Consider the following 20,423-nt stretch of genomic DNA (forward strand, 5'->3'; position numbering starts at 1 on the left):
ATGCAGTCTGTTTGCAGCTTGATAACTAGACAGAATAAAAGTTGCATTGATTATCTGCACAGAATATCACTTTTGTATTGTGAAATACTGTTTTCCAAGTCTTTCCAAAAGGAATATTAATTGTCTTTTTGTTTAATTCATTCCCTTGGTAGTTGCAATGAAAATGTAAAAATGTGTAAATATTGAGATGAATTAAACTATGATTACCTGAAAATTGCTACAATAGTTAACTGACTAAAGAACAATGTAAACAATGCAATCTATTGTTAGTTTTAAACAAGATTTAACATGGTGATAAAGCTGTTTCTCTGTAAGTGCAGAGTCTTATCTTTAGTTTTGTAGTCTCAGTTGTCACTCTTGGTTTCTTAGTTACCATGGGGCCACCTGCTCTGCTCAGGTGTAATGTTAGCGTGAGTGTCGGGTAGTCTAATGTGAGATCTGTCTGTTTAACATTTGTTTGGAGGTCTGACTGAGGAAATGTGCTACATTAAAGTCTGCTTTTTACATCACATCAACCTTTAACATACACCATCTTACAAGGATGCCTATGGGGAAAAAGGTTCGCTCTTCTTCAGCTTCAGGAAGATTGCAAACCCAACATGTGACCAGGTAATCTGCTATTTTGTTGCTCTCCTTACTGCCATAGTACAACACATGTTTATGTTGAGTTTCATCCTATTCAATATCAATTTAGTTTTAATGTCTAGACAGTTGTTAATGACTTTGCCTTGTTTCTCTCTATGTTCAGAAAATGTTTACTGTTGTTATGGTGTTTGAGTTGCCATTTGTGGCAGCATGGAGCAGTTACCATGTAATACAAGAAGTCTGGTCACGTGGAATTTATAAACACATTCCTAAGATTATGTGTGGTTTCCACTAGCACTTTTTTTAAAGTTTGTAACAATTTTGGCTACCCTGAGTCAAGTAAAGATACAATAATGTCTTCATATACTTTAAATGAGGGCCAAAACAATATTTACCCATAATAACAATGTGCTATAAGAACAGTGCATGAATTTAGTCAAAATAACATCTCAAATCCTCTAGCATCCTCTCTGAACTGGGGAGTACAGGGGAGAGGACGAGAAAAACTTCTGGGCCAGGTAGTCGGGATGAGAAAGTCACAGATGACTTCTCAGCACCAGGACGAGTGGGCATCAGCGAGGACAGAAAAGAGCATCCAGAATGGCTGGTTCGAGAGCTGCTGAAACAGAACAGGCGAAGACACTCTGTCACACTTGGAGATCAGGCTCAAATCATGAGACGACAACACCACAGTATTGACTCAACTCGCAGTCTCTGCAGCCTCAAGGTACAGTTTTAAAAACATCTATGAAATCAGAGAAAGTAAATGTGACCTATTTGAACCTATCTGCATCTGAAAGGTTGTCCGAAATCTACAGTGAAATTAAACATTTTCACACTTTCCTAGTTTCTACTTTCCTCAAGGTGTCACTAGAGTGTTACATTGCAACACTTGCCAGTTTACAGACTCTTTCTAGAGTGCTTAAACTCAACTTCAGCTGAAGCATATCTCACCACCAGCATAATGAATGTGAGGTAATGCTAAAAATGCCATTTTAAATCAAGTTGATGATCAATTTACTTACAGCCTGACGGTGCATCGGGTAGAACAATCTGTCCCAGAGCACGGGATGGCCATGTTTCAGGCCAAAGTAAAACAAACATAGTTGCTGAGCCAACTACTTTAAAGGACCCCAGTAGATTCAAATTCAAGCTTTCAAACTGACAGGAATGATGTAGGAGGCTGGTGCAAATGCACCGGCTGTAGTTTGTGGGTTTCAGTTTCAGATGTCAGTCACACTCTTGCTTAATGTAATGAGCAATGTGCCATAACAGATTAGGCGGAACAGGCTCAGGAGTTCAGAGTTATGCAGCTCTAATAAAGGGATTTGTAAAGCAGCTAAGGTTATGTGAACACGTTCAGTACTTCCATCACTCTGACTGATTAAACAATTATCTCGGCATTTCAGGAGATACTGTGGGGAAACCTAGTTACATCCTTGAGGAATTAGGCTGTTTATCCCTGTTATTTATTAATGATAGATCAAAGAGTGTCATGGATCGAGGACCCGTTGCTAGGAAACCGTGGCAAAGGCCATTAACACAGAGAGCATGGCCTGTCATCCGGCCTTGTGCAAGCATCTCAGAGACATGTCATAGCCGGTGGTGTCTTGCAGTGGCCATAAAAGTTAGTCATTAGTACTCAGAGGTGGAGTTCTAATCATGTGTGTTGATAAAAATACACTGTTAATATCTCTTCTCTAACCTTAATTTGTATTTTTAGCATTCAGACTTTATGAACTGCCTGGTGAGTTGATTTGAGTGGACTGTAAAAAAAAATGGAAGGAGCATTTTTGCCAGTTAAACTTAATAACTGGTCTTATTGTGCATTGTGCTTTTTTCTTATAATATTCATAATCAACCTGCATGATAGAAATTGGCTTATGTCATAATATAATGTCACCATTTTTCCTTTCTCCAACAAGATTGATGAGACGATATCATTCGACAACCTACAGAAACTGAAACTAGCATTTGAGGTACTGTATAAACTGCATCTTTTAAAAACACAATGACAGTCTGGTTATTCATTTCTGGAAGATTTGACTGTATTTTTCTTTATAAAGCAATTTGAAACGGGTGGCTTGAGATCCATTGATGCGAAGAATTTTGGACGTATAATGAAGAAGTGTTTGGGTTTGCCTAAGACAGTAAGACAGTGTGACATTTCTCTTTATGTCTTTCTCTCTGTGTTCTCTGTGTCTCACGACTTTGCAATTACCTGATTAATTTACAATAAGTGGCATTGTACTTTAATCTTTTATTCTTTGAATTTCACAGAGCAATGCACAGATTCAAGGGTTATTTAAGAAGATTGATTATTCAGGCCAAGGAAGGATTTCATGGGTGAGATGAAAATCTTTTTTTTTATTATGGAGCATGCAGCCTTTTTATTCAGTGTCAGGAGAATTGCCTTGCATGCTAGCAGGAATCTGCAATAAAAAAGTGAGGCCACTATGAAATATGACAGCAACAGTAATTCAGTTAGGATTTGTGAAGCAAGTGTAACTGAACACAATGATTCGGGCTAAATCAGCTTTTCTAGTGCCAAGTTGACTGTACACTAACACATTTGTCTTGTGCTGACTCAAAGGCGATGGTGTCCCAAGGAATAGCCTACATTGGTATTGACTCTTGACGCTTGACTTGATTTTTAATATATTTTCTATCTGTATTTTCTCCGTTTGGATAGTTAGTCAATTTTTACAGGTTGTATGGATTGTAAAGCTGAAACATTTTGTCCTGGTTTGTACATTTGTAAAGAAGTGATTAGAATATATTTCTAGATTTCTGATATAACATTGGAGCATGATTTGTTTATTAATTGCAAGAGTCAAATAATTAGTTTTACAATTGTACACAAGGGGCGGAATTTCCACTGGGGATGGGGCGCATATGTCTAATCTATATCATTAATCTATGTCTTTTATACTTAATATTCTCCTGAAAATATGCTATACTAGAACATCAGTCAAAAATTGAACATTAAATAAGACAGTAAAGGACAATGCTCTTTTTAGTGAAGATACATATACAATATTCATCCGTCATGAAGTATGAGGTCTCTATCAACAAAAACAAAATGTGATTTGAAGTAAGGTTAGTGAATTAATACAGAAATTGCATAGCATTTCTATTTTTTTATTAGACTACCATTAATTTGGAAAGCATGATATGATAAATCTCATAATTACATATTTTCTAGATTGATATACATATGTAATGTCGGAAATAGCATTCATTATCCACACACTTGAATTTTTTTGTTTTTGTTTGTTTTTTGAAGAACTTCTAACTTTTTGTCTCTGAATCCAAACCTACGCCCTTGCTCATATAAGCATGATAACAATTTTATGACTATCCAGGATAGACAACCTGAACATTAACAGTTCTAACACAAAGTAATGTGATGCAGGGTGAGTTCTGCACGCACATGCTGCAGGAGTACAAAGAGAAGCAGGAAAGTGCAAGACGCAGTAAGCAGGTGGCTTTCACTATGCCAGCCACTATGAAGGAGTTGTGTCATGGCGTTCCCATCGTCAACATCCACTCCACCCATGATGGCACCATCGTCACAGTGCAAGAAGATGGAGTTGTTTGCTACTGGAGCCCTGAACTTAAACCACTGAAGACCAAACACATGTTTGTATGTTTTAACTTTTGTACATTTACCTGAATACTTTAAGGACTCTTGGAAGTCTGGTGTCATTCTATATATCTATATATGTCTTATTGTCAACAAATCCCATGAAAAGATCAAAACTAACAATGTGTTAGTCCATTTTTCAATACTTTCTGACTTCTCTAGTCTGTCTGTGGCACTCAGCCCCAAGCTCACTGGTTCCTACTGAAGACACAAATCTTTATGAATGGCTCACACATATATAGTTTCATTAGAATATTTCATTAAAAGACATTTCCAAAAACAGCTGGGCATTGTAGTTTTTAGCAAAAATGACTCAATCAGGAGTAAATAGTCGATTTGTTGGGGACTATTTTTAGCGGCTGATTAATACACTTTGGTGTTCTAGTGAGTATTTACAGCAGCAGGATGTGTATGTGACAATGGCTCAAAATAAATTAGTGTCCTGTTCATCATAATGAAGGAACATGTCACCCAGTGCTCATTGATGTGTTTTTAGTAGTTTTTGGACAGCAATGGAGGTCTATAAATGAGGGAAATAAGATATTTCAGGCTTATAGGCAACACAGGCAACACTTGTTAGTTGGATCAATTTATTTATTGTCAAGTATTTATTTCAGGTCTGTTCTATTGGATTGCATCAAATTATAAAGCTGTTATTTTGTCTACCTCTTATAGTTATATATTGAATTTCATGAAAGTGATAGTTTTTAACATTAATTTGTTCATTATTTACAGAATGAAGGACCTGCAAACAGGAAGTCAAAGTGGGCAAGTGATTTTACTCTGATGACAGAGTACAACAAGTTGATGATCGGAACGGGGTAATATGAGAAAAGGTTTAATAAAATAAGTTAGAGACCAAATTATTTATTGAGTACATTGATTACTCTTGTTAACAGCAGGTTCCAGACTATTCTAGCTTTATTTATTGTGCCTGTCTTCATTATCTTGCAGGGACAGAGAGATCCAACTTTATGAGCTTTCCACGCTGGAGCCTTATTGCCAGATCAATGCACTAGACACAGTGCCTTTGACATTAGACTACAGGTGAGCAACAATACTGCATGTTAATGTATCTTACAAATGTCACAATAAGTCCCAACACACATGATGGTTTGTGTTTTTCCTCATAGCTACACTGGCCCTGATAAATGTTGTATTCTGTATGGAGACACTGAGGTAGGTCACTTTGTTAAATCCTGATCCAATTGTCAAACAAAAATGATTATATCCCATGTTATTAATACTGGGATAGGTTAATTTTGTGTTTGTGTTTCAGGGATGTGTGACCATCATTTTAATATCCTCTGTTGGAGATACCCTCAGGTAAATGTGCTTTTCCAAAGACCTGCTACACATATTCACTCTTATTTCTATTGTTCAATTAACCATCATACACACTGCCATTCAGTATTATTTGAACAGGAATTAGAAGACGCCATAGCAAGGTATCATAAACACATTATAAAGGTATTATTAGCATCCACAGTATACACTTTTTTACAGAATAATTGTATCAGAAAATTTAGAGCATATTATATTTGAGCATATATTCTGCCAGCTCCTCAAAGTTAGCGAATAGACTCTTTGATTCTCTACACAGCTGGGTAACCAAAGAAAACTCAGCTGAGCCTGAGGGAGATTATTAACAGCCAATCAGATTTGTGTACTTGTTTCCCTTCCAGATCATGTTCTTGTCTGATCAAAAAGAAATTGTTAGTGAAAAACAGAAACAAGAATATTTCCTATGAGTAAGATACTTTTGTAGCACGTTTGGTGATTCCTGAGCAACATAACACTTGTGCTGATGAGTAAAAAGTTTGGGACTCTCTACTGAGTAACATGATAGCAGGTATGGCACGATTTTACAATAAATGCCACATCAGACTCAGAATCCGAATGGCTTATTTAGATGCGTAATTTTCCAATATTGTACGTAAAAAGAAATCTGTGCATTCATACAATAACAGAGCTACTTTAACTGAATAAGATGAAAATTATGATTTCCTTTCTTGAGTTTATTTTTTTAAAGGTCATGGCTTAGTTTCATTCTGAATTGTGATACACATTTGCAATGAATCAAACTTTCTGGTTCTAACATAATGCAATTTTCATCTATTGAACTTTGATAGGCAGATATTTAGAGCAGTAGAAAAGTACGTTTTTATCTTGAATCACATTTAAGACTAAAATGTCTGGTCTTCAGTTCAGTAAGAGTTATTTTTAGTTTTTTAAAACAATTGCAAATGCATCTGTTTTTATTATTTTCCCAGGCTATAAAAACCTGTTGGGAATCTGTTTGTGTCATACAGTATGTATAAGTTGTTCCAGTGAGTCAGTACTTAGTAATTCATTGATTGATAGGCCATTGTATTGTGCCCATATTGTGGGCAACAACATTTAAAAATGCTCTTTTGTATTTCTCTTTTTTCAGTTAAATGTGGCACCTGTGCATGTCTTTCACAGTAGTGAGCATGCAATTATTTTGTTCTACTGGAACTGGAGTGTATGGGTTGAGAGTCGCATTAGCACAGTCACTTCAAAGATGTGGTGGAAAATTATACCTTTGCTTCCTATAGGTTTCCTGCCAATCAAATAAATTATATGTTGTGTACAAATATGAGGCTATAACTCAGAAAATGTGGACAGTTTCAGGTCTGATTGTACATCTCAATTTCTCTTTTTATAGATTATGGAATAAATTACCAAAGGTTGTAAATATACCCAACATAGCGATTGACAATGCAGTGCTTTCTCCGAATGTGACATTTGTAAGATGGAAGGTTCATCAGGACTGGGTAACACAGGTGACATTTTAGCTTTCATGTGTATGTACACTTTACTTAAAAAGAAATATATTTATGTTCAGCCAAGTGACCACTTACAATATCTGCAGAAGCTGTGTAACAATAAATATTGTTCAATGGTGTGGAATTTTACTTGTATTATGAACAGATAATCCTGAAATAGACTGAGCAACTAACTCTTCTCTCTATATTTAGGCAAAATATATTCAAAGTTTTCAAGCTGTTGTCTCCTCATCAAATGAAGAATCTTCGTCTCTCGTTATAGGTAATTTCTGTTTAGCTTGTTTCTTTGGCTTTTTTATTTTTATTTGGCATAGTATGTGCAGCACCATCAGGATAATAACAAACAATCCGTGACTTGGACTTACCAACACTTATCTGTTCTTCCGCATGCATATTCTCCTCGACTTGTCTGTGATTTAAGATCCAAATAAAAAATGGCGCATGCTGAAAATGATGGTAGAAAGTACTCACTTTACAATGTGCAGTAATTAAACTTGGTGTTGAACATTAGGCAGCCTGGTAGGAGAGCTGTGGGTGATGACTCATGATGACTCATCTATCACAAATTCACCAATCAATGCCAGCATGTGTGTGTATATATGTGTGTGTGTATGTGCGTGATCACCCATCCACTTGCCAGCTTGGTCATTTATTCTGATAATGACTTACCCTTGCTCCAAAAAGCATGTTTTGATTGATGCCCATGGCCTTGTAATTAAAAGCTTTATTTGTTTTTTTTCTTGAGGCTGTGTGCTGCCTTTAACAGACGCTGAGCAGCAGCTGAGTGAGATTAGAGAGGCCTGCTATGAAGGTAAGACCAAGAAGGTCCAACTGAGCTGGACTCCACAGCTCCGGGCATCATGTGACCAGACAGTTTTCACCATCCAAAAAGGTGTCAAGACTTTTGATCTTTGTCGAAAGCACAGCTTGCTGGTCACTGGAGGCATGGACAGACTCATACGCATGTGGAACCCGCATTTTTCTGGGTGAGGAACCAGAATTCAGTGGGCTTTCTTTATGACAATTAACATTATCTTAAAAAGCCTCCTCCTCTTGGTTCTGTTTTTCTTTTTAGGAAACCAACTGGTATTTTGAAAGGCCACTCTGCTCCCATCGTCTACCTCTGCATCCTTTCAGCGGACAGTCAGATCTTCTCTGTCTCCATAGACGGCTCTGTGAAAGTGATTCATAACTTGTTTTTTATCTTTCATATGTGATTTTGTCTGTTCTAAATGATCCAGATGGATACAGCATTCGTATTACTGCATATGCATTAACGACTGCAGACATTTCACCAGCAGTGGTGGAAAGATTATTATTTATTAGAATTATATTTACTCAAGTATTGTGCTTAAGTAACATTTTGAGACACTTGTACTTTACTTGAGTTTTCCATTTTGTCCATTTTTCTACTCCATTACAATTCAGAAGGAAATGTTTCTACTTTTTACTCCACTACATTCATATGACAACTATAGATACTAGTTGCTTTTCATATTAAGGTTTTACAAACAAATGTATAATCAGTTTATAAAACATGATGCATAATTACAGATGAAACTACACAGCAGTAATAAAAGCAGTATAAATGAGCTCCACCTCAACCAGCTACAATGTTTAAGTGCAGCTTACATACATTAATATTGATGATCCAGTAGTATAATATAACAATACAGGAGCCAGTCTGCATGACAATTAATTTTGATACTAGTAGATATTATTGCTAATACTTATATACTTTTACTTAACTAAAATTTTAAATGCAGGACTTGTTTCTTTAATGTGGTATTGCTTTTGCTTAAATAAATTATGTTCGCTGTTCACCTGTTCCCATTTCAGATCTGGGATATTCAAGATCAGTATTGCTTGTTTACAGCAGACCCCAAATCAAGCAGGATTCATGGTGACATATCTGCATGCTCGTATTCCTCTGCTATGAAATCCCTTTACATTGCAGCTGACTGTTTGGCTGTGCTCTCCCTGAAGATAAGGTTGGCTGTCATGCAATTGTGTTTTATTCATCATAGAATCAAATGTACTCTGAGGACATTTTGAAAATAATTTAAGGATGATGGTTTGTGATTAAACATCCCACTTTCACCCAAAAGATACAGAATTTAAGATTTTCTTCAGAGATGGCTGCTGTTTCTTAATATTCATCTCCCTGTTATTCATTTTGTTATCTTTTCCCTCTGTAAGGCTACGGCTTCACAGCCGTTTGACTGTTTCACATAATGAGCCTGTAATGTGCTGCGGCTACAGTGAGGAGTTTCGTCAAGTTGTCAGCTGCACCGAGGGATCTGTGAGTAAATTAGTATTTTACAACATCACGGACACAGATGACCAACTTCACATTTCCACTGAAAAATTAATCCAGTCTGTGTTAAAACAGGAACATGACCATCATAGACAGTACCATACAATTAACTCAAAATGTTACTGGTTTCAGGTGGTGAAAGTCTGGGATTTTGACACTGGTCGTCAGGTTTTTGAGTTTGGTGGCACTCATGACCTGTCTGCCATCACGTGCATGACTTTTGACCCTAAAGGGAGGCGGTACAGTACATGAAGCAGCTTGTGAAATGTTTCACCTTTCATAAAATATATTTACCCACCACTTCATCACACTACAGAATGTTATTATGTTTGCAGACTCATTACAGGTGGAAGGGATGGTTGTTTAAAGATCTGGAACTTCAACAATGGTCAGTGTCTAAAGACACTAAAGAAGGGTACGTATTGTACATTTTCATTACTCCCTCAACCGAAAGTTTGAAATACTATATTATCCAGTAATTGTGAAAAATCACTTTCAATCTTTCCTGTAGATGGTGAATGTCATGAGGTGTGTGACTGCATCTTTCTGAAAGTTCACAGGAATTTGTGAGTAATGACATGATATTTGGCAAGTAGTAGGCTCAGTATAAATTTTAATCCATGCTGAGCTTGTGCAATTTATGTTTGAAGGTATGTGATGTCTGTCGGCCGGGACCGGAAGATTGACATTTACTCAGTGAGTACAAAAGAAAAGACATGAGTATTTGTCAGTTGTGTTTCAGAAATCCCATTCCAGTTATTTCTTCAATTCCTCCATCCCTACATCGTATTGCATCCTATTTGCATTTGTTTGCAATGTTATTACCAGCTAAACTTCATTCTGAAACAGCAAAAAAACTACTGATAGTTCATGCCACATGTAGCCTGTTTTGAATTTTATTATAAAACCAGACAAATGAGAAAGAAGTGTGCACATTTTTTGGTGCATTGTGGATGACACTTCCTGTCATTGTTTGGTTAATAATAATTTTAATGTGCTAATAGTGTGTTCTATCAGCTACTATTTTTATGATTCAAACATAGAAAAATGTTTTGTACTTTTGCATACTGAGATGTAAAATGTCTCCTGTTTGCTGACTGTGCATCTGTATTTTGTCAGGACACACCCGAGGACCTTCATCATGTCCAGAGGCCGCAGCCTTCATGGCAGGATGATCTGGTGATTAATGAACAGAAAACTGTCTTGACAATAACTTTGAGAAAAGATGTTCACGTGGACCAAAATAGTAGTTCCGACTGAGAGTTTGTATTCCCCCTGTGACATTTATTTCAGGCAGACTAGATGACAGCAGTAGAAACATTGGATGGATTCAATCGTTATTCCGCCATTTCTAAAAAGCACAGCTTTCTGTGTTGAAAGTGACAGAAGGCCAAATTGGATCGTTTTGTTGTGAACTTAATACATGATCAAAAACACATCAGGCAAGTGCACAATGTGTGCGAGCTCTGTAGTTATTCGATTAGCACCATATTTATAATCAGCATGGCAAAAGCAGACATAGCCTGTTTGTTGTTTCAGTGTATTTTTATTTATAAAAATATTAAAATTGCACTGCATTTTCCAGTGGTGGAAAGTAATGAAGTATATTTACTTAAGTACTGTCATACTTAAGTACAATTTTGAGGTACCTCAGGTACTTTACTTGAGTATTGCCATTTTATGTCACTTTATACTTCGACTCCACTACATTTCAGAGACAAATATTGTGCTTTTTACTCCATCACATTTATTTGACAGCCATGGTTACAAGCTACTTGCAGAATCAGTTTAAGATTTTACATAAAAATCTGAAAATATGATGCATTGCAAATATTTAAGTACCCAGTAGGATATGAAATTGTTAAATTAGCTCCGTATTGACTACAATAGACCACTGAAATGCTGTGTATACACTAACTCATCATTGTGCATTATATAGTAGGGGTGCTTGGCCACTTCTGTCCATGCCCTGCCTCAGTCACTGGTGCACCCACAGGGCCGTAAAGATAAAGCTTCCCTGCTGATTCTGTGTTCATATTACATGGACACATGGAGGACACTGTAGTCTTTGGTCCTAAAAATCGTTTTTGCTGACTCGCTGGAAAGCTCAGAGAGAGATGGGTAACAAAGCCTCCCTGATCTCTGCCCTACTGTGCAGCATCGCCTGCAGAATTATTTTTTTAACTCAAGCAGAGAGTTACCCCATCTCCCTTTTATTCTTGCTTTTTCCTTGTTTCATTTCTCTCAGTTTAGAGAATTTCTATTACATATTTTGAAATGATTTGCCATCTTCCTGTACCCATATTGGATATATACTAATGTATATAGTGTAATTATATAATATTTATTGATCATATTCAGTAAAGTTTTCTCCCGTACACATCATTGTTGATGTCCTCAGATCACATACTGTAGCTTTCTGTCTAAGTCCCAGTGCAGCCAAGCTTTGACCTGTCAGTATACATGTAGTTTATGACAGGCTGTGCTCCAGAGCTGTCACTGAAATGTAAGAATGGTTTTATCACTGTCTCAGTTCAGAACACAAGGTGTGCATCAAATGCCCAATGCACTCCCACCACAGTGTCTCATAGGGTTACCTCAGTATTTTATCCCTTGACTTTTTCTTGCACGTTGTTGTTTGTACATAAAATGATGATGAGCATTAGTTTCGGAACAAAAGTTTAGGTACATGATAATTGTGTATTCAAAAAGTTATACAGATATTTCAAGAAATAGGATTTGATCCTCTAAAATGTTTTGTAATGCAAGGCACGACAGATAGCTGCCAACACCACTGATGTTTTTTCTGCTTTCTAATTCTCATCATTGATCATTTTGTCAGAGTAGGTTTTATACTTAGTGGATATCTCATTGTGAAAGAAACCACTCATTTAATTTGATTACCCAACCTTTAGACTACAATATTTATTATATTTATAAGGTAAAATTTTTATATTATATATATTTTTCTAAACAACTACTACTAGAATCGTTGTTGGTGCTTAAAGTGATGTTTTGGATGCGTTGCTTGTACTGCACTTTGTTCCTTGAGATGTTTTATATTGTAGTATTGTCTGTTCTTCTGTTTTGTGTCTGTTTATAATCGCTTGTTTTTATTTTGTGCTGCTGCCTATCTTGGCCAGAACTCCCTTGAAAATCTCAGTGGGACCTATCTTAGTTAAATAAAGGTTGTATTAAGACAAACTGGTGCTTTGAGCTGAATGCTAACATCAGCATGCAAACATGCTCACAATAACAATGCTAACATGCAGATGATTAGCAGGTACAATGTTTACTATATTTATCATTTTAGTTTAACATGTTAGCATGCTAACTTTTGCTAATTAGCACTAAACACAAAATACAGCTGAGGCTGATGGGAATGTCATTCGTTTGGCACTACAGTGAAAGTCAGGGGTTTACTAAAAATCATTAGGATTTATTGTCTGAGCACCATGAGTATCTGTACCAAATTTCATGGAATCAACCAAATAGTTGTTGGGATATTTCACTAAAAACTAAATTCCTTCTCCAAAGACATTTCTGCTATAGCTTATATGTGATACAATATAACACACATTACACTGCTTTAAAACCTCCTTTTATAATCAGTCCCCAGCAATATCACACAGTAGATTACAGTTCCTTTATCTGATTTTACCTGTATAACTGGTCAGGTTACCTCTGACAACAATGCACACAATTTCTCTACATGAGCTATAAGAGGGAAAATTGATTCTCAGCAACGCTGTATAATCCATTGGAGGAGGTGACGCTGAGTCCACTTCCATCTCTTTCATTATAGCTGGTGGTTACACTCACCCCCAAAGAGGACCATTAACAGAGAAGAAAGATTGCATTACAGTGGCCAGTAAGAAAAGTGACCCCTTTGATTTTCTATAGAGCCCTTCCTTGAAATTGTTTTTCATTAATGGCCTGCCGGAGGAAGATCAATGGGTTGTTCTATATATGTTGGTCCCTTTCCCTTATCCACTGAGCCTCGGGTTCACTGTGAATTTTCTGTTCCTCCATATGGTCAGTGTTGTGTTCTCAATATTTCATTAAATTATTCTCATTAAAAATGTAATACATGGCCCAATTCAGCTAAATATTTCGCTTTGGCTTGGAATACAATTTACAGTAAATTCACTAATCAGTTACTAAGTCAAAAATGCCATCTGCTTTTCCTGATTTGTGTAGTTTCTTGTTGGCAGCAGCGCTCCAAGCTAAATATTCCTGTTGAGCTCAGTGAGAAATAAGCACATAAAGCACAAGACGGATCGCTTTGTATCAGTGTGAATTACAGCGGCTGGAGCAATGTTTGGCTTGTCTGCTCACTCAGGGGTTTGACAGCAAGTCAGTCGTTGATCCAAAATGTGTGACACACTTGGCCAGAGAACTGTAAGCAAAATCAAGACTTCAGTGAAAACTCACAACATTAAAATTTTTCATCCAGCTGTTTAATGGGACTCCTTAGCTCTTCAGAGAGACATTTCTTTGATTTTTTTTCTTTGAAACAGACTGGTGATCTTTAAGATGTTCACTTATCCTGTGAGGTGTGCAAACCCCTTGATCATTTCGAAATTGATATGGTTAAAGAAATGGTTCAACATTTTGGTAAAATAATTTTATTCGCTTTCTTGCCGAGAGTTAAATGAGAAGATTGATACCACTCACGTCTGACTGAGTGAGAAATATAAGCAACCACCGACAGCTAGTTATCTTAGCTTAGCATAAAAACAGGGAAAAGGAGGAAACAGCTAGCTCGTCCTTTTTATGCTTTGGTTTTTGCAAAGACTAAGATGTAACATGTTAATTAGTGAGGTGTAGAGGTGCTAATAGGCAGAGTTTTTAACCTTCGGACAAACCGGTCCTGCTGTTCCCAGTCTTTGTGCTAAGCTAAGCTAACCGGCTGCTGGCTGTAACTTCATATTTAGGCACAGACATGACAGTGGTATCAATCTTCTCATCTAATGCTCGGCAAGAAAGCAAATGTGCTTTTTTCCCCGAAATGTTCCCAAAAACTATTCCTTTAAGGTAGTATATGATCTGTAGCCTTCTATTAGCATATCAAGCTTTATCTGTTAGAAAATAATATTTGGTTTTAAAAGAAAAGGCGGCAGAAACTTTGCACTGTCTATGCCAGTGTAAGAGATACACTTTGAAGCTTTAACCTATTTCCACAGCTGGTTAAAAACATGCTGAAGTGATGGGAGAAGTAATACACTAAATCTTTTAATTTGCAAACAAAGACAGGAATCCTTCATAATAACTCGGTCTTGACTAAAATGACTCTGGCCAGTTGAACTGCAAATTCAATTTGGCATTAATTAACTTTTTATCTTGCAGTTGTTTAGAGAGGCTCACACTTTTGTCTTTCCTCAGAAAAATGGCCATAAGGAGGACATCCTTTGTGTGGCGCAGTGTCCCCCATCTCTCCTAGCCACCAGCAGCTATGATGGAGAGATTATAGTGTGGAATGTGGTTTCTAGACGTATACAGTGTCGGTTTGTCAGCCCTCTTCTAGCTGAGCACCAAAATGTTGAAGGTGATTTTGTAGCTTCAAAGTGAATGATGAATGTATTCAATAAAAACTCTGATGTGATAACAACATTGCATTTGTTTGATGTTTCTTCTGTTCCACAGGACTGGATACAAGTGTCCCAAGCATCATTTTCCTTAAGAACTCCAAGTTACAGCAGTATTCCTCGGCTACAGCTCTCCTGTCATCTGGGGCCATGGGTCAGTGTTATGAACAGCAATAATCACAGCGCGAGATTGCACTTTGCAACCTTTCATAATGTCTGTCAATACACTGTTGATTATGTATTTTCTCTGTTACAGGTTCTATAAATCTCTGGAACGTGCTCAGTGGAGGAAAATTTGTGGGCAACTTCAAGGCTGTAAGATATTTAACATTTCTTGGTTTCACTTTGGGATATGAAGGGAAAGGACTCTAGTTTTACTTTTCTTTCTCTTACCTTCAAAATTGCTGATTAAACAGTAAGATAATTTGTGGTGCACTGTTTCTTTGCTTAGTTCTACTTTTTTTAACAACTAGCAGGTACCTTCCTTGCAGCTACATAATGCAAAGCAGGGGACCTTAATATTGGGAGGTGGGTGAACATGAGGGCATGAAGCTGAAATAAAACAGCTTTTTAGGTTATAAAACATAAAGATGTTCATATTTTTTCACACAAGACACACAAAAAAACCCTAAAAACAACATCATACCCCACTTGTGTTTTGTTACCTAGCAACAATGGCTCTTACCAATTTTTAGGTGCTCTTATTTTCATGTACTTTCATTTCTTCATGATTAGTTTCTACAGTATGTTGCCTGGCACATTTATATATCAGATTATTTGAGTGGAAGAGAGCCATTTCCAAATAATGAATATGAATAGTTGGTGATGTGTGACTGAAAAGTACTCATAAGAATTTGAATTAATTTTTGTTTCCATTTTGCAGTCTAGATTCCAACAAAAGATTATAAAACTGGCTAAAACAGACAAGGACACTTTGCTGTACGCTGCAGACCAAATTGGTTATGTCTACATTTACAACATGGAGAAGTTTTCCCCTGAGCAAAAATCACCTAGAGGTTAGCTTCATTTTTTTTCTTGCCATTGACTTTCATTTGATATACAGTGGAAATACGAAGAGATATTGTCTAACATGCAAAATCACTTTTGTGAGAGTGTTTCTGTTTGTTTTTTCACATTGATTCAGTTGAATACTTCTGGCGTGCCCACACCAGCAGCATTACTGGGTATGTAAAATACACAACACGCTTTAGCATGGTCAGTCACAAATTCATCTTATCTTAAGTTTAAAATGATTGGGTAACTGCAGTCAAACAGCAGTTAGACTTTGGGTTGACTTTTAGCTAGTTGTATGCTTAAAAGTCCCCGTGGGTACATCCTTAGTGGAACCAATCATTCTCAGTCTGGGGTGTTGTGGCAGCAGGAACAGGATAACTTCCTCCTGCTGCAGCAGACAAACAAAGTGTAGAAGAGACTGTGTGGGGGAAGGTCTTAAACAGACGATCAGTATAGGTGAGATGCTGCCCGGGGTGCATCTGCCATCAGACGTACCAACAGAGTGGATGATTTAGAGTGTTCTGCCAGAAATGCCTTCTCCCATTTCATCTCATGTCTCTTTATTCTGGTCCAGCCTGCAGATTGTTGACGTTGATCAAGTGCTGCTTACCTCATCCACTGACTACACTGTGCGCCTTTGGAGTGCACATGGAGAATTCATAGGTAGGTGTCATTTTGCATCTGTCAGTCCCCTCTTTCTAGACATTATTAATGTTCATGCTAATAACATTAATCTTGAGCATGGTGCAGTGCATAAGGTGGAAATGCTGTTATTTATGGGCATGTTCATTTCAGTGTGACAGTACACATGGCTGGATTAACCCTCTAGGGGAGCTTGGGGGGTAAAAATTAGCTGTTGTACCCCTGTGGTACCCCCTTCCACCCACTCCCTGTGCATTGTGTATGTGCCCGGTTATCTTCAAGTATCCATCAAATACAGTGCACCTAGCAAACTACATGGCAGCTTAATTATATTTTGCCTAGAGAGCTGGTAAACAAGCACTGCTACTTAGATATGCACTATGTAAGCTCAATATTACCTAAATAAATTAAAATCTTAGAACTAGATTTTGAGTCAGGCCATTCAGTCTGGTAGTGATGCAGAACCTCCCTAAAGTCCATAACATTTTGGTGAAAATTGGGATTTTTCTCAGTGCAATGATCTTCAGTTTTGCCCACTGAGAGAAAGTAGACAGAAAAAATGAAAGTAAAGTTCACATCTGTCTTGATATTTTTCCACACCTTTTTGAAAAATAGTTGCACGTGAAGAAATGTCATTAAAATGCTCAAGTTTATAAAAGCAATAATGTGGCATTTATTTTTCAAATGGATTGATATTACTTAAAGGAAATAAAGATAAAAATGTTCTATGGGTCTGTAGGAGGTGTGATGCACAGTAGGGCACTGCTGCAGAGAAATTATTTCAAATAGATTCAGACATTGTGACATTTTAAGAAGCCACAGTTTTGACTGTGTCACATTGCTTCAGCACCATGCTGTACAATTTGGAAAAATATTAAATTGGAGAATTTCTGTCTTTATCCACAGGGACCTTTGGGCAGTCTGAGAGCTGGAGCATCCACATCTCCTCTTCTTGGAAGCATCCTGCTGTCCCCTATGAGATTCTGATTGATCCTCTGAGTATGCCAGATCATGAAATTCTGAATGTAAAAACATGCCTTTCTGATGCCATCAATCCTGACAAGACTGAGGCTCATATAGGGGAACTAAAGGTGAGCTGCATTACTTCACAAATGATTATCTGAGCTGTGTAAGGTGTGTTTCTCTCTCTGTCTCGTCCCCCTCCAAATGTTGAACTGAACTGAACTTTGTGTGCTTCTCTTGCGGCATAATTGCAGCCAGAGACGCACAGCAAGCTGAGACTTCCTCCAACATCCATCAGTGACACAGACATTGAGGAAGATTAAAAGCATGTTTTACCCAGAGGAACACAAGGGTGGGTGAGTTATAACCATTACAACAGCAAAGGCTACTGTACATATGCAATGCAAGTCTTACACCAGACTCAGCTTTAAAAGTGACAGATTTATATTTAGATTGAGTGCGTCTTCTTTTGCATTTCAGGCTCTGTCATGAAATTGTCAGGCATACTAACAAGCAATCGAACCACTGTGCTCTGAAAGGCTTTGATACTGTGGAGCCACCAAACACTATTGAAAGACCTGACCCCTCCCTTGCTGGTATCGATCCTTTCATAAGCAGCACTGAGGAACTGGAGTCAACTGAATAAGATGAAACTGTATTGATCACAACTGGAAAACTGGGTCATTGCAGCATCCAGTACCATAAAGACAGAGCAAAGAAAAAATAAATAGAATGAAATAATAGTGAGAATTCGGGCTGTGTGTAATCACACCCAACTGGATTTTTCAACAACAGACCATGTGAAGTAAAACAATGAATAAATGAAAGTGTTAAAGAGAAAATGTGACGATAACTGAAATGATCATTAATCCAAACTAAGCCTGCACAAGTGCTCGCTGGAAGGTTTCTACAAGTTCTGCAGGATCTACAGCTGCTCGCGTTTAAAAAGGAGCTGAGTAAACGGCTTTCCAGAGTGCTGTTCCACAAAATTGCTCTTATTTGCATTTTGAAACACACAACTGTCCAGGTCTTAGTGCTGGTAGGAAGTGAAGTAAAAAGAGGTTGGAAACTTTACAATCAGACTAGAGCAGCAATGATAACTTTGACATTTATGGCTTCAGATGAGCAGGACACATTTTCCTCAGTGTTCCTTAGACTTACGTAGACCATTTTAGTGAGTTACACACCAATGTGTAAAACAATAGAAATAAATTCCTCATAGATATTCTTTATTATAACCAGGCCAAATATTTAAACTAAGGATGGAATTATTTTACAGATACTGAACTTCAGTCTGTCATCCTTTAAGCAGCTAAATCCAATATTTTTATATTAACAATGAATCACATGACTTCCTGTGAATGTGAAATGGGTCATAGACACAAAGCCTCAGAGAATTATCACCCGACTGTCAACTCTATAAACCTTTATAGCGACTTTAAGCTCATTGTTTTGGTTTACTGGCCTGCAGCTTTACTATTTTGGTTCACTCTCACTGCTCTCATAGTGTTGTTTTCGGGTGCAGCAGGCAGCTGTTTTCAGTGAAAAAGCTCTAAAAATCCACTGCACACTATCTGCCCAGTACTAAACAGCAGGCAGACACAGTTAGCGACTAGCTGGTGAACATAGTGGAGCATTTAGCAGCTAAAGAGCCAGATATATCCCTCAGGAGTGTGTGGAGACCAAAAACAGAGTTAAAAGGTGAGTGTATACTGGACTTACATTCATCAGGTGGACACAAACATGACTCCAAATAAATGCTTTTGTTGCTCCGTGACTGCTGGATTGCTAAATAGGCAACTGTTTACTAACATGTAGCCATATCAACTTAAAGGTGATAATATGTCTGTACTGTGTTTACATGTTGTTTCAGTTGCGCCCTAGGCGCCAAAAAAACCCTGTAATTTCAGGATTAAATATAACAAAAACTTTTTTCTTTCTTTTTTGAAGAATTAATGGCTGGGATAAAGAGAATTTAATGTTCCTGAGCCAGCTATCCAGACCTGATTCTGAAAATATGATAGAATTACTGGGAAAAGAAAACATATCACATCCTTTCAGTGATAATTTTCTCTAGTTTGCATAATTTTATCTTCGACATGTATGATGTATTATGTGTAATAAATGTATTGATTATGAGAGATGATTGTGAAGGTGCTCTGGCATACATTGTATTATTAATAAAAGCCTGTATACTTTCAAATTTGCCAACCTTATATTTTATAAATAAATCATGTTTAACATTACAGTTTATGCAATGCCCTTGCTTTAGCTGTTCTCTACCTGCTTTATAGCTTTCAAGGATTTGACAAAGAGAGATATCTATCTGACATTGGAGTTTGCCACATTAAACACCACCTGTCTAGGCTACATTAGAGGAAATAGACTTTCATGGTAACTAAAAAGACCATATACTAAACGATAGGGGCAGTAAAATTGTAGAACATGTGACCGTGGAGAATAGAGGGCTGTGCATTTTAGGTATGAGAAAGGGGACAGTGAGAAATATGAGTGCAGCAAACAGTCATGTTTGTGCAAGCAAAATAAAGGGTGACATAACAGAATGAGGTGTATTGTACAGCGTGTGCATACAATTGCATTTTGCACAGTCCATCAAGTAAATCGTCACTGTGGTTTTTGATATTTTGTTGGGCCACTATTCATAGAAATCATAACAATGGAGATCTTGAAAACCTGCAATTTATCATACCTTGTGTACACACACACACACACACACACACACACACACTCACCTGCACACTCCCCCTCCTTCTCTTACTGGGAAAGTATGAGGGTATGCAATTTAATATTGACAAACAATAATTACAAGAGTAACCCGGGGGAGGTAATACACACCA

The 20,423-nt window shown here is 37.3% G+C and overlaps 1 protein-coding gene across 2 annotated transcripts; it reads left to right on the plus strand.

The window, feature by feature from the left end:
• The first annotated feature begins 58 nt into the window (after window positions 1–58).
• wdr95 (WD40 repeat domain 95) lies at window positions 59–19,811 on the plus strand. Of its 2 annotated transcripts, none has more exons than XM_044202874.1 (30): window positions 59–609; window positions 1,048–1,312; window positions 2,511–2,564; window positions 2,652–2,735; window positions 2,866–2,931; window positions 4,001–4,231; window positions 4,967–5,052; window positions 5,186–5,278; window positions 5,365–5,410; window positions 5,511–5,557; window positions 6,921–7,038; window positions 7,234–7,303; window positions 7,787–8,027; window positions 8,117–8,222; window positions 8,881–9,032; window positions 9,241–9,343; window positions 9,491–9,597; window positions 9,694–9,773; window positions 9,870–9,924; window positions 10,009–10,054; window positions 10,478–10,537; window positions 14,744–14,906; window positions 15,005–15,100; window positions 15,203–15,261; window positions 15,830–15,962; window positions 16,091–16,130; window positions 16,535–16,623; window positions 17,509–17,693; window positions 17,820–17,921; window positions 18,046–19,811. In XM_044202874.1, exons 1-29 carry the CDS (start codon window positions 542–544, stop codon window positions 17,886–17,888), a joined length of 3,012 nt encoding a protein of 1,003 aa, XP_044058809.1. In that variant the 5' UTR covers window positions 59–541; the 3' UTR covers window positions 17,889–17,921; window positions 18,046–19,811. The 2 variants fall into 2 exon arrangements, with proteins under 2 accessions (XP_044058809.1, XP_044058810.1); XM_044202875.1 differs by having other exon boundaries at window positions 17,820–17,917.
• The last annotated feature ends 612 nt before the right edge of the window (window positions 19,812–20,423 follow it).

Source organism: Siniperca chuatsi, linkage group LG7, assembly GCF_020085105.1.
Source record: "Siniperca chuatsi isolate FFG_IHB_CAS linkage group LG7, ASM2008510v1, whole genome shotgun sequence".
Taxonomy (NCBI): Eukaryota; Metazoa; Chordata; class Actinopteri; order Centrarchiformes; family Sinipercidae; genus Siniperca; species Siniperca chuatsi.

What these genes read in the sequence shown, in the direction of transcription:
- wdr95 (XM_044202874.1), top strand. Translation starts at nt 542, where the DNA reads ATGCCTATGGGGAAAAAGGTTCGCTCTTCTTCAGCTTCAGGAAGATTG. An exon ending in ATCTTCGTCTCTCGTTATAG is followed by an intron (nt 7,304 to 7,786) that starts GTAATTTCTGTT and finishes TTTTTTCTTGAG; the next exon opens with GCTGTGTGCTGCCTTTAACA. An exon ending in CTGAAAGTTCACAGGAATTT is followed by an intron (nt 9,925 to 10,008) that starts GTGAGTAATGAC and finishes TTATGTTTGAAG; the next exon opens with GTATGTGATGTCTGTCGGCC.